The sequence below is a fragment of the Camelus dromedarius genome, chromosome 1, assembly GCF_036321535.1.
Source record: "Camelus dromedarius isolate mCamDro1 chromosome 1, mCamDro1.pat, whole genome shotgun sequence".
NCBI lineage: Eukaryota > Metazoa > Chordata > Mammalia > Artiodactyla > Camelidae > Camelus > Camelus dromedarius.
Genome location: NC_087436.1, coordinates 95,129,176 through 95,142,177, shown reverse-complemented (window position 1 = coordinate 95,142,177; position 13,002 = coordinate 95,129,176). Strand labels below are relative to the sequence as shown.

Genomic DNA, 13,002 nt, shown 5'->3' with positions numbered 1-13,002 from the left:
GCGGCTGGAACATGGGCTGCTGCTGCCCCCACTGCCACTCTGACCGCAGGCTGTGAGGTTGGGGGAGCTGCCACATTCTGAAGGATGAAAGATAAATCATGCTTCTTACTTCTGTCATTTTCTGTTTCCAGGCTTAGAAGAAAAGGGTGAAGAATTTGCGAGCATGCTTACAGAGCTTCTCTTTGAATTACATGTTGCGGCCACACCTGACAAACTCAATAAGGTCAGCACCATGAGTCTGAGTTTTTTTTTTTTGTTTCCTCAAAATGGTCTCAGTTGTAACATCCCAGAGATCCACCTGAAATAGAGAAGCTCCAAGCCCCCAGTGGCACATGGCGGGAGGGGCATCTGAGCGCGGTAGTTAAGGTTTCAGGAGGCAACATCACGAAACCTGGTGATGGAGAACATGCTAGGCTGTCATGGGACCTACACTGGAGTTGCAACTTCACTAGTAATTGCCTTGTGGCCTTGAACAAGGCACTTCTCCACAAAATAGAATTTTCCGTCAGAGCAGTGGTTATCTTCAGCATAGGGGAGGACAGAGGGTGCAGAATCACCAAAGGGCTTTTTTAGATTCCGTCTCCCCTCCCCTAAAGCAGCATGTCAGAATGAGGCAGAGAAATGCACGTCAGCCAGAGCCAGCTCACCCACATGCCCCTCCCACTGGGAAGCCAGTGCTACCCAGTGTCTAAGGCCATTCGAGCTCTCTAATGGTAAAGTAACACAGGATGTTTTGCAAGTTAGTACAGGGTCTTGCTATGTCATTTCTTAATGAGGTCACTGATCATTAATTACTTTAAATGGCATCATTTTCCCCATTTTCTCTCTGTCTCTCTCTCTCTCTCTCTCTCTCTCTCTCTCTCTCTCTCTCTCTCTCGTCTTTTCTTTCCTTCTCTTTAGCGATCAGTGGTTGGTGCAGGTCCTCACTCATCAAGGTGGGTGAGAAAAGGGCAGACTGAGGCAGTGAGGTGGAGAGATGAGTAATTTCTTTATCTCTGATAGAGGTCACTGATTCTGGCAGATCAGCAACTTGAACACAGCAGGAAATTGCCTCATTCATCTCCGGGCAGCACCTGCCACCGCTCAGAGAGTGCGTAGTGCCTCCAAGATCTTATTTACATAGTCAGGTAAACCTTTGTCCCTCAAAGAGGATACACCAAGGGTAGTTTTGTGGGGGTTTTGTCTCCCCATTAACTTGCCATCAACACCCTGACATAATAAACTTTGACGTGCAAGCTTTCACATGAGAAGTACGTTTAGCCTAAGCTCAGGCACAACTTTCTCTTAAGCAAGCAGCTTAAACTGTAATGTAAAAGCTGGTGAGACTGCCCTTTCAAAATTCAGGGAATAACAGAGAGAGCAGGTGGTTTCTGCTTGTTCAATAATTTTTAAGGCCATAGGTTGCTCAAACTGCACTCACGTGCAATGAAACTAATCACAACCCTCCTCCCTCGTGAGGCCGGGAGACCCAGCCTGGCTGGAGAGGAGCAGAGCCATCCGGCATCTTCCTAGCATGACACATTATTAGTTTCATGAAGCATTAAGGGCCTCGTGAGACATAGCAGATGAGGAAATTTGCTTTAGCAATGACCCTGGCTAATTCATATAGATACGTAATTCTTTCATAGTTGGTCACAAAAAGTGAAAAATATACTATGGCTCTTCCAAAGTGACTGTCATTTTTATTCCTCTCTGAGTATCATTTTAGGATGCTTTTCAAAAATTCCTCTGGCCCTGCAGTGTTCTCTCCATGCTTTCTATTTGGTCCCTTTTTCCTACTATATTTTTACCAAACAACAACAAAGTGTTTTCAGGGAGCTTGAGGAATGGCCCCATCATTCTTTAAATGTACAGAGAACCACCTCTGATGCTTTAGGGTTTGATCTGAGTCGTGGGACTGGCATTTCTTATGGTTTCCATGTTTGTACAATAAACATATTGCTTTGGTTGGGGGCCTTTGCAGGCCATGAAAAAAGCTCATGACTGGGTGGAAGAGGATCAAGCTGTGGTGCCAGTAGATGTGGCCAAAGAGTCAGAGGACACAGCCAAGAAGGAAGAAGAGGAAGAGAAACCTGCAAACCCCAAAGAAGACAAGGAGGAAGAAAGGAAAACTAAGACAGTTGAGGTAAACGAATTTCCATTGTCCACCTAAAGAGCAGTAATACTATGTTAATTCTATTAACAGCTCAATTTTAAGTGAGGCGAAGCCATTTCGTTTTCATTTCTACCCTGTTACACATTATAGAAATATGAATATCAATGTCGTAGACGCTAGGATTTCTCTACTCCAAGACATTTCGTGACTTAGCATAGATATTATAGCTTTCCTCCATAGCTTTACAATTATAATTTAAAGGAAAAAAGATCTTTAGGAACATAGTTGATTTATCTTTAAGGTAAAATTCTATCCTATATGCAAATTTGTAATCATAAAATGTCTTTATGCCCATAACTAATGATGTAAAAGAATTTCATTGCCGCAGTTTTTATTTCATAGTTTAATAAATTTATAAGTGCATAATTTACAATATGCCTATGTCCGAAAATGAATTTGCAATAACTTCATTTCACACTGAATTTTAATTTTAGAGAAAGAATCTTTCAAATTAGGTCACTCTGAAGACAAATGTCACTGAGGTCTATTCATTCTGGCACCCTCCCATACACTTTCTTAAGGACCTGCCTGTTGTGTGCCCAGCATTGCTCTGAGAACTGGGGACCCAGCTGAAGAGGGCTTGTCATGTTCCTGTTACCTGATGACACTTCTGTTTTGTAGTACCATTTCCACTTAAAAAAGACCTAAGAGTACCCATTAATCTTTAGGTAAATTTTTTCGGGTCATATTTGTGTTTTGGAGTTTTTTCCCCCAGGAATTACATAATTGTTTTAATGTTACAGAAATTTTTTAGAAGGCATCTGTTCAGTAATTAATTTTCTGCCTTGTACTATTTGCTTTCAGGATGTATACATGCTGTCCATCGAAAGTCTGGCAGAAGTAACAGCTCGCTGTATTGAGCAGCTTCATAAAGTAGCAGAATTAATTCTTCATGGACAAGAAGAGGAAAAGCCAGCTCAGGACCAAGCAAAAGTCCTGATAAAGTAAATGTTACTTTCTTTTTTAAAATCTATTTTTATATATAGTAGATAACATTTGCACCCACCCACTTTCCCCGGTAACCATACGATTGTTTACTATGTCTGCAAGTCTGTTTCTGTTTTATAAATGAGTATATAGTGTCCTTTCTTTCTTTTTTTTTAACAGATTCCACATATGAGTGATATCATGTGGTATTGTTCTTTCTCTTTCTGGCTTACTTCAGTTAGAATGATGATCTCCAGGTCCATCCATGTTGCTGCAAATAGCATTATTTTATTCTTTTTATGGCTGAGTAGTATTCCATTGTATAAATATACCACGGCTTCTTTATCCAGTCATCTGTTAATGGACATTTAGGTTGTTTCTATGTCTTGTAAATGTTACTTTCAATTCTTATTTTTCCAGTTTTATGTATATGTGCCATTCAAATGCACGCCCACAACACCCCCTCCACACACACACACACACACACACACACACACACACACACACACGAATGTATACACCCTCAGGTCTTAAAGATTCAGAATTCAAGTTAACTGATTCCATTGTTCTATGGTCATCTTAAGAAATAAGGACTCTCAAGAACCATGTTAGCAAGAATAGTAATAATTAGCTAAATATTCCAGAAATTACTTATGAAGAGATTTAAGAGAAGATACCTTAAATCATTCAGAGCTAAGTGTTTGTTTTAATAGATCAGAATCTGGAAGTACAGACTTTTGAAGATAATTACATTTTCGACATGCCACACAAATAGAGAAAGGACACCTTATTGGACTTCTCAGCTGGCTTCACAGAAATATGCAAACACACCCCCACTGTTCCTAGGGACTTACACCAACTCTGCATAGTCTGAATTCTGGCAGTGATGGTCACCAGTGTCAGCCAGTTCACTGTGGACTGCTTGTGTGTGCATGTTTGCTGTCATATGTTTGTTCTTCAGTAAGTGGTATCTACTATTATTAGTTTATCTAGTGAAATAAAAATGTGTAATATGTTATGTTCTATAAATGAAAATAGCTGGTATGGAGTATTCATTAAGATAGTTGATTATGGAGCTGAAGAAAAAAGCCATTAACTTTTATGCATATGACTGTGTGCTGTGGCATAGACAATTAGCACAAGTCCACATGCCCTCTCATTATTACACAGACACAGGAGCCAAAATAAGAGCCTCCTAAAAATATATGGATACACACACACGCGCGTGCACACACACACACATACAGAGCTCAACACATTCCTTTACTTCGCTAGCTAACTAGTCTTCGTTTATTACTGCACTTGGCGTTGTAGGCTGGGGAGCAAATTTTTAGTGGCAGGACCTTCCAAAAAATCATTATTAGTGTCTTTGTACTACTGGTAGCATTTTTGCCTCACTTGTACAGATTTGTCATCTAGTCTAGATTTTCATACCTAAACATGTGAAAATCAAAAATATAAGAACTACACAAGTCCTGCCTTTAAAATGCCTACAAAGAATATGTACTTACCTCATTGTATAGAAGGAAGTGGAAAGAGCAGAATAAGAAAAGGTTAAAATATTGAGGAAAACATCTGAGCACTGTTTTATATTTGTGGTGCTGATTTGAAAGAGGAGGGCTAAAGCCAGAAGCTCCTGAGTATGGAAAGCAAGACCTTACCCTAAGCTCCTGTCCGATCCCCAGCCCCTGACTGTCCCCACCTTACCAGGTGGCACCAAGCAAAAGGTAACAAGGCCTCATGTATGTCTGTATGATTAGTGCCTCTTCACCCACCTGCCCGAGAACAGAGAGAAATGCTCTTAGCTCTCTCCTGGCCTTACTCCTGACCCTTTCTGTAGATAAGTTCTGGATGGGTGGATGGGTATATGGATAAATGGATATAGCTCAACAAACTTGAACATACAGCTTAGACAGAATCCTATTTATCAAAACAAAACCGAGATTTACCTCACTGACGTCACTAGACCTTTTAACATGTAAGATTCTTAACTTGGAGTTACTGTTTTACTAATAGCATTTTAATCACTATTCATAAAAGTCATATATACTTATTGTTTAAAAAAATCGGACAATACATTGTTAGGTAATTAGATTGTTTTCAGTTTTTGTCATCATCTGCAGTGTTATGACGAGCATTGCTTTGTTAAATATTTGTGTCTGTCTTGCATTATTTTCTTGGGGTTAAGTCCTAGGAGTGCAATGGCTGGAATAAACGTGGAGTTTCGATATAAGTCTGAAAAACATATTCTACAGGAGTTTTATCCTGAGGCATCTAATAAAAACATAATCAAGATATCAAGGGACATCTGAGTTTGAATCCCCCCTCTTTCATTTCCTGCTACTTGTCCTAAGCAAGTTACTTAACCTTCTTAAATGTCAGTTGCTTCATCTATAAAATGGGAATAATAATGGATCCTAATAATGTCATTATGAGGATTAAATGTGAATATGCACCCAAAAGTACTTAACATAGTACCTCAGTGAATGTCCGTTATTATTTTTAAATAACAGAAAAACTGGAGAAAAATCACTTGGCAAGACCCTATACATGTGAAGCTCAAGCCTGGTATTTTTCCTCCATATGCTTTTGATTCTAGAAAGCAGTAGGGGAGAAGTAACCTGTGACTGTGAATCCTGGAAGGTTACTGAGGAAAGCATTTCTATAGAACATCTTCAAATGTGTGTGCCGTTCTTTTAAAGGGAATGCTGTATTAATATCAACAATTATGTTGTAGTTCAACTATTTTTCTTTATTAAAAATCCCCAAACCTCTTTTTTTCTTCTTTCAGATTAACTACTGCAATGTGCAAGGAAGTGGCCACCCTATCAGAGAAGTTTACAAGAACTTTAACCGCTGTTGGGGTAAGATTATGATATTGATTCTTTCTTTACCTTTTTTAAGGGGGATGGCCTATGAGGGGCTGTGAGATGAAGTGGAGGGTGCAGTGCCGCGTTTGACAGCTCCCCAAAGCAGAAGCCCCGCTGTGACATTTACTAAAACGAGGTCAGAGCACCTGCTCTAGCGACAGGAGGCTCAGGGCGCTCGTCTCACTGCGCTCCAGCCCTGCTGCTGCGTCTCAAACGCACGAGATACCGGGTGGAGTTTCAAACCTCTCTGGCCCTCATTTCCTTGATTTGTTTTTTATAAAGTCAAATGAGGTTTCCTTCTATAACTGAATATCTGGGATATATAATTCAAAAATCTCTATTAAAATGATTCATTTTTGTGTGAAAAAGATGCAGTACAAAATGATAAATTTATCTGAATTTTTGAAAACTAACTCAGAAGTACAATATAGTATTCATGGGCGTGTGTATGAGTGGTAATCTTATACTCACTTGATGATACAAGACAGATTATGAAAATGGTTGTTTAGCCAGAGAAGGGGACAGATTTGCCATAAAGATAATGGATTTTTTTTTTGTATATATTTATTTCTATTGACGTATAGTCAGTTTACAGTGTTGTGTAGGATAATGGATATTTCATGTTCCTTTTTAAAAAATAAACATTTGAATGGGAAAAAAGTCATTTTTAATATTCACACTCACTGTTGCCCTCAAAGCCTGTTTAATAAGCCATGCAAGTTGGAAATGTCCATGTTTTATTGTTGCATTTTAACTTTCACCGAAAGAAAAAATTATACCTATCGCTCTGTAGAAGTGTTTCTGTTCCAAGGTAACAACTTTGAAAGGCTTAGTGTTCATTTGGAGATGTGGCTTCTGGTTATTTTCATTAGAAGTCACTCATGTTATGTAACAAAGTGGGATTCGGGAAGACAAGTGGAAATTAGCCCTTTTTAATCTTTCTACTTTTTCTTTTAAGGCCCTGATTTAAGGGCAGGGGGTTTTTCCATGAGAAACAGCAAGTTTTACTTCCTATTTGGACTGGGGTGCTTGGGTTATAAATGTGTTAGTTGCCCAGGGCTGCATTAACAAGCAGCATAAACTGGGGGCTTGAACGACAGAATGTATCATCTCACCGTTCTGGAGGCTAGAAGACCAAAGGCAAGGGGTTAGCAGAGCCATGCCTCCTCTGAAGCCTCTAGGGGAGGATCCTTCTCTGTTTCTTCCAGGTTCTCAAACCTTAATGTGCAAGCAAATCACCTAGAGATCTTATTAAAACGCAGGTTTTTGATTCAGTGGGTCTGGGATGAGGACTGAGATTCTGCATTTCTAACAAGCTCCCAGGTAGTAACAGAGCTCCTGATTCACATTCTACGTCTTGAATAGCAAAGCTCCAGAGGATAAATATGTACTTGAATGAGTATCTATACACACACACTTACACACAGAATACACACATACACACACGTGTACAAATGATTGCATGCACAAAATCAGGAACACACAAGTTATCTTCTGGAGAAAGAAAAAGCCGAATCTAAATCGCATTTACTGATCTGCTATCTCACCACAGTACCCGCCGTCTTGTGCACTGATGAATCATTCACATCAAGTCGTTATTTCTCATCTCTAAAAGAGCCATTATTCATATCTTGAAGTTAATGAGTGTGTATTGCTCTCCAGACTCTATTTAAATTGCTTGCACATCTCATTGATTCTGAAAACCAATGTCATTTTATTGCCCTCATTTTGATTATATTTTAGAGGTTTATTGATAATCAAATAAACATGAAAGCAAACCATAATGGATTTTCTGGTGATTCTCTAAAATGACTGGGTTTTTAAAGAGCTTTTTCCCAAGACTCCATTATGGTTTCCCTAGTAAGACATTACTTAGCCCTCAGGAGAGCGATGCCAGTGCAAGTGGGCTGCTCTGGGAAGATGTGTTTCGTTTATATGCTTTTGTTCACCATAAAGTCTTTCAAGTAGAGTGAGGCAAGCAGTCTTTTAAGGTTGCCTCTCTCTTGCTAGTCCGTTTAATTATTTATTGCCTAAGAGTGGATTGAACATTAGATAGAGAAGACTGTTGATTGATGGACCAATAGTGGACATAGTAATAATGATGACACTAACACCAGTTCTCACTTTTTGAACACCTCCTTAATACCAGGCTCTGTAGTCTGCGCTTTACATATATTCATGTCTTGGAACCAAGATGTACCAACGTGTTTGCAAGTTATATTTTAGAGCATTTTAACTTTGCTGCTAATCTGGAAGACACACCCTATAATCAAGTACCCAAGTTTGCATTTAAAATAAAAAAGACTACAGACCTGGGCTGGGACTAGGGGACACAAGTAAAGGAACTTAATATGCCTACAAAATTTAAGGGAACCCCCACCCCCAACAGAAACACAAAGAAACAACCTCAGTCTTCTAGATAGGTATTTTAGTGCAATATGTTTAAAAATCAAGATGAATACCAAAAAATCAAGACGAACAAAATATCAAAATTTTAAGTAAAGACTGAGTCCAACCCTGTACAACTCAGCCTCCCTCACCTCCCCCTAATCCCAGACTTGCTACAAGCTCGAAGGAGTAGAAAGGTCTGAGTTTACAGTTCTAACTTTGTGACCTTAGTCAAGTTACTCAACCTTCCTGATTCCCATTTTCTCAAGTTAGGGTTATTGTGAACCCTAGCTACTTCCCAAGTTTTCTGTCGAAATTAAATGATATCGTGTGGGGGAAGCACCAGCTCTGAAGCCTTGTCTGCGGTAAGCATCCACTTCTCCCCTTCTCTAAGAGATCCCTGAGCAAAGCCGGCATCTTACACGTCTGACACTGTGTGTGACGAGCCTTGGGGTATGAGCACCTAATCTGTCAGTTTCATCCTTTTGATTCCACAGAGCCACCAGAAGGCCGAGGTCCTTAACCCCATGATCAATAGTGTATTGTTAGAGGTAAGTGGACCCTCCGGAGAGAAAATGCTTGTGAATCAAAGCAAATGATAGAGCTACTTTTTTTTTTTTTTTTTTTTGGTCTCTTTCCCAGGCAGCAAATGTCATTGCAATTCTAAATTTTATCGTCGACAGCGTTTTTTGAGTACATCTGTGTAGCTCAACCAGCTGTTAAACCCTCGGGTGAAGCTACAATACCTAATTTTCAAGAATTCCTGATTATAAAGAGAAATGCTAAGCTTGCACATTATTTCTGTCACTGTTTCCCTGGCAGAAGCACATTTCTGCTGCCAAGTTTGACACCAGATTTAACACTGTGATTACTGACTGCAACGACAGATTCTTGCACAAGGGTGATTTTTGTAAAAATGGACACTTCCCTCCATTCACGATTACTTTTGGTTTAGTTAGGTCTAAGCTCCAGACTGGCAGAAATGACAAGTAGAATCCTAAGCAACTGCCTGTTCAGTGACCAGAGGCAAGATCCTCTAGGACCACAGCACTCACTTCGTGGGCCAGGGCTTTGTAACCCAGATACACAGCTGCCCCTCGCCGCTGTGGCTTTGCCAGAAGCAGTGATGTAAGAGAGAAGAAAAGCAGTGCAGGAGGTCTCACTTATGAGTCATAGGCACTGTGTTCCACCTGTGGCCAGTGGAGGAAAACCTTCTATTAGGGACCAAACCATAAGGAACTCGCACATCTGTAGCCCCAGGGAACCCAGCTGAAGCCACAGGGTGGTAGCAAGTTAAGTCTGAACATGGGCAGTGCGTATACAGTAGTTGTTCGCTGTCTGAAGTAGCCGTCAAATGCAAAATTTGGAAATGACAAAACCTCAAGGGAGAGCTACCTGTATATTGATAGCAATGCATTTAGGAATTGGGTCTTACTGTTAAGGGAAACTACCAGGGTACAGGAGTAACAAAGTGGTGACACTAAGTGTTATTCCTTAAGACACAGCCACACGGGGGATGGAGTTGAAAAGAAGGGACAAGGGACCATAGTGGCAGCTAAGAGGAAACCCAGGCAGTCAGAGGCAGAATACAGAATGAGAAAATCTCCCCCTTGGCCATCCAAAAGGCATTAGCAGATCAATTACCGTGTCACTCATGAAGAATATGAAGTCAAATGTTTATTTATTCCCCCAGTGGAAGTTTTCTCCTGTTCTAATTACCTGAAACTTTAAATAGCCTCTTGTCAAATACTGTATGTTAGAGCACCACAACGTGACTAGCAACATCGAATATCCAAACCAAGGAGAAGGTACCAACATCCATGGGAGGATGACGGCGTTCAAGGATTTGCCGTAAATAATTACACAGTGGTATCTCCAGGAGCCCATTCTTGTTTATTCAGCTATAGGCTGGGACAAACTACAGCCTCCTACATGCTTTGCTTTTATGTTATTTCAGAGCAGTGGGGTTGATCTGAAAAGAGGATAAGTAAGACTGGACATTGGATCATGAATATATACATACATACATATATATATATATATATATATATATGTATGTATGTATATCTCGATATATCCTAAAAGTCTATGGAAATGGCTTGCCTCGTTTTAAGTGAATTCTTCTGTTAGCATAGATAATTCAGAGCTGGAGGTACTCCATCTGAAGAAAAGCATTTACATTTGCTTTAAGCACCAACATTAAAAGAAAAACATCCAAAAAATAGTGTGGGGTTTGAGAAGAAGGAACATTATCAAATTGGAAGAACTGTCAAGATGGAACTCTGACGATAACCCTTCTACTACGATTTTCTCCCTTCTCAGGGCTGCAACAGCACGACGTACATACAGGATGCCTTCCAGCTGCTGCTGCCTGTCCTGCAGGTTTCACACATCCAGACCAGTTGTTCCAGAGCACGGCCGTGACCTGGCCAGACTCCATGGAGTTCAAGGAAACGGCAGGCCCTGGTGCATTGTTACATACCATTTCATGGGATGTTTTCCACGCCCCTGGCCACAGATGCCCGTTTGAAGACACTATAAGCAATTTTGCACGGACAGTATTGAGAATGCAAGTTTAAAGAGAATATCATTTCTCTTAATGTATATGGTTATTTTACAAATAATTATGTTTCCTTAATGTTAATTTAAACTTACACAGCTTTGTATTGATAATTTTCTTTAATCTGAAGTTCACTCACAAATACTCATTTCCATTTTCCTGCTCAAGCACACTACATTTAGAAATTCCTGGGCAGACCTTTGACTTTAAATTTCCACTTTTAAGTTCCCCATTCTTATAATATGACTTTAAATCAATTCTTATACTGAACTTAGTTTTGTTTTATAAATACCATGGGTAGAGATAACACTACTTACAGATTTTACCAATGATGGTGAAAGAGGAACATAAGTATCTCTTTATTGTCATTTATTCTCAAAATAAGCATTTATTGAGCTCTTACTGTGTGCTCACAATAGAGGAACATGCTCTCACCCCAATAGAGGCAGCTAGTCTGAAAAAGGATTTATAATAATTCCTAAAATACTTTAAAATACTAATAAATTTTTTAAACCTGAAAAAAATTGAAGAACAAAGTATACTAGTGGGTTTGTTTTTTTTTTTTTAATGTTTTACTTTTCAGTTGATTGTATTTTTTCTCACACTTCTTGAACTTTTTTATCCCAAACTTTACATCTGGAGTGAAAACATATATGAAAAGGGATACTAAAGAATATTTTGTATGAAGTTGACTTCTTAGGGCCATACACACACGAGAGTGTAGTCACAAAGCCTGCACATACGCGAACAGCAGATGGAAGGGAGCCCAACACGGCAGAGCCCCAGGGATGCACTTTTAAATCCACTACAGTTGAGTCACGCTGTTCCATGAATGCACAGGTCACACTCGCCGGTGGCAAATGGCATCATTGCTTCTAAAGACAGACAGTGCTGATGTGTGGATGACTACATGGTTTCACAGTCCACGAAGCTGCACAGAAGACCCTGCAGCCAGGAGAGGCTTTGTCAATGGACACTTCTGCCCTGAGCCCCACACGTCACTCCGGCTGGGGGTTCTGTACCATATTCCTATTTCAGAGACCATTAACATCCCTACAGGTACTGTCACAAGACGTCTTGCCCAGTGGCTCTCTCCAGGCCAAGTGAAGCCTGTATTTTTGCCAGGGTGAAAATCCCTCATTCACATTTGCTTTTATTCCTCTGATAGAGTAGACTGCCTTTGTTCCACCCAGGCAAAGTACAGATATTTGAATATCATCCTACTTACTAACATTTCATTTTCCTATATCCTTTGTTTCATTGGTATATCTCCTGAAACAACCAAATGAAAAATACAAGAATTTATTTATAATCTAGAAAAAAAATTGCTCTGAGGAATCAATTAAAGATGGTTTTTCCTACTTGCTTTTGGATTGCCTGAAATGTTTCTGCTACTAAGTCTAGAGAACAATTAACTGATAAAAATGTTGCATTTATTACCTCTTCGTAAATTTTACACTTCTTATGTTCAGAGCAGAAGAAAGGATTTAGATTTACGATTTCTTCACATCAGACTTTTTTAGCATCAGATGGATTTATAGACATTAACTGGAAATGTAAAAGAAACATAGTTTCAGAGGAGCTAGATCCCCAAAATTAGACTTGAAGCCTAACAGCACCCATTGAGTGCATAGCAAAATTTTTTATCATAAAATAGAAATCTGCACCAAAAAAAAAAAAGGAGAGAGAGAATTATTCTCTAAAAAGTGGTTGACGTTATTTAAATGGCACATATATATCTTTTAGTGATGGAATGTTGCCAGGTGGAAACACAGTCTGAGAGATGATTCCTGGGGCCTAGCTCCACAGTCTGTGAATTACATTATTTTAGGAGAGAATAATCACTTAAAATATATCCACCCTTCAGGATTGCTCTTTTTCAGTACTGTTTTTCACCATCACTTTTAAATAATTGCTTCTTTACTTTGCCTTTAAAGCCTAGAAAGCACAGGCTCCAGATCTAGGCAAATGGCAATCAGTTAATGAATGAATGAATGACTCAGCAGGCTTGCTTTGAAAGTTTTGCATTCCTTCAATAATCCTTTACACAAATTGGATTCATTTCACTCTATGCAATTACCCTGAATATGCCTGCCAGTTTT

The 13,002-nt window shown here is 39.5% G+C and overlaps 1 protein-coding gene across 2 annotated transcripts in view; it reads left to right on the top strand.

Annotated features, from left to right (window-relative positions):
• FAM114A1 (family with sequence similarity 114 member A1) overlaps positions 1 to 12,265 on the top strand; it is a 63,920-nt gene extending 51,655 nt beyond the window's left edge. For both annotated transcript variants that reach the window (XM_031435995.2, XM_031435990.2), the window contains exons 9-14: positions 132 to 223; positions 1,964 to 2,125; positions 2,960 to 3,099; positions 5,874 to 5,946; positions 8,838 to 8,891; positions 10,663 to 12,265. In XM_031435995.2, the coding sequence (XP_031291855.2) occupies positions 132 to 223; positions 1,964 to 2,125; positions 2,960 to 3,099; positions 5,874 to 5,946; positions 8,838 to 8,891; positions 10,663 to 10,764 (623 nt within the window). In that variant the 3' untranslated portion in view covers positions 10,765 to 12,265. The remainder of the gene's footprint in view (positions 1 to 131; positions 224 to 1,963; positions 2,126 to 2,959; positions 3,100 to 5,873; positions 5,947 to 8,837; positions 8,892 to 10,662) is intronic.
• The last annotated feature ends 737 nt before the right edge of the window (positions 12,266 to 13,002 follow it).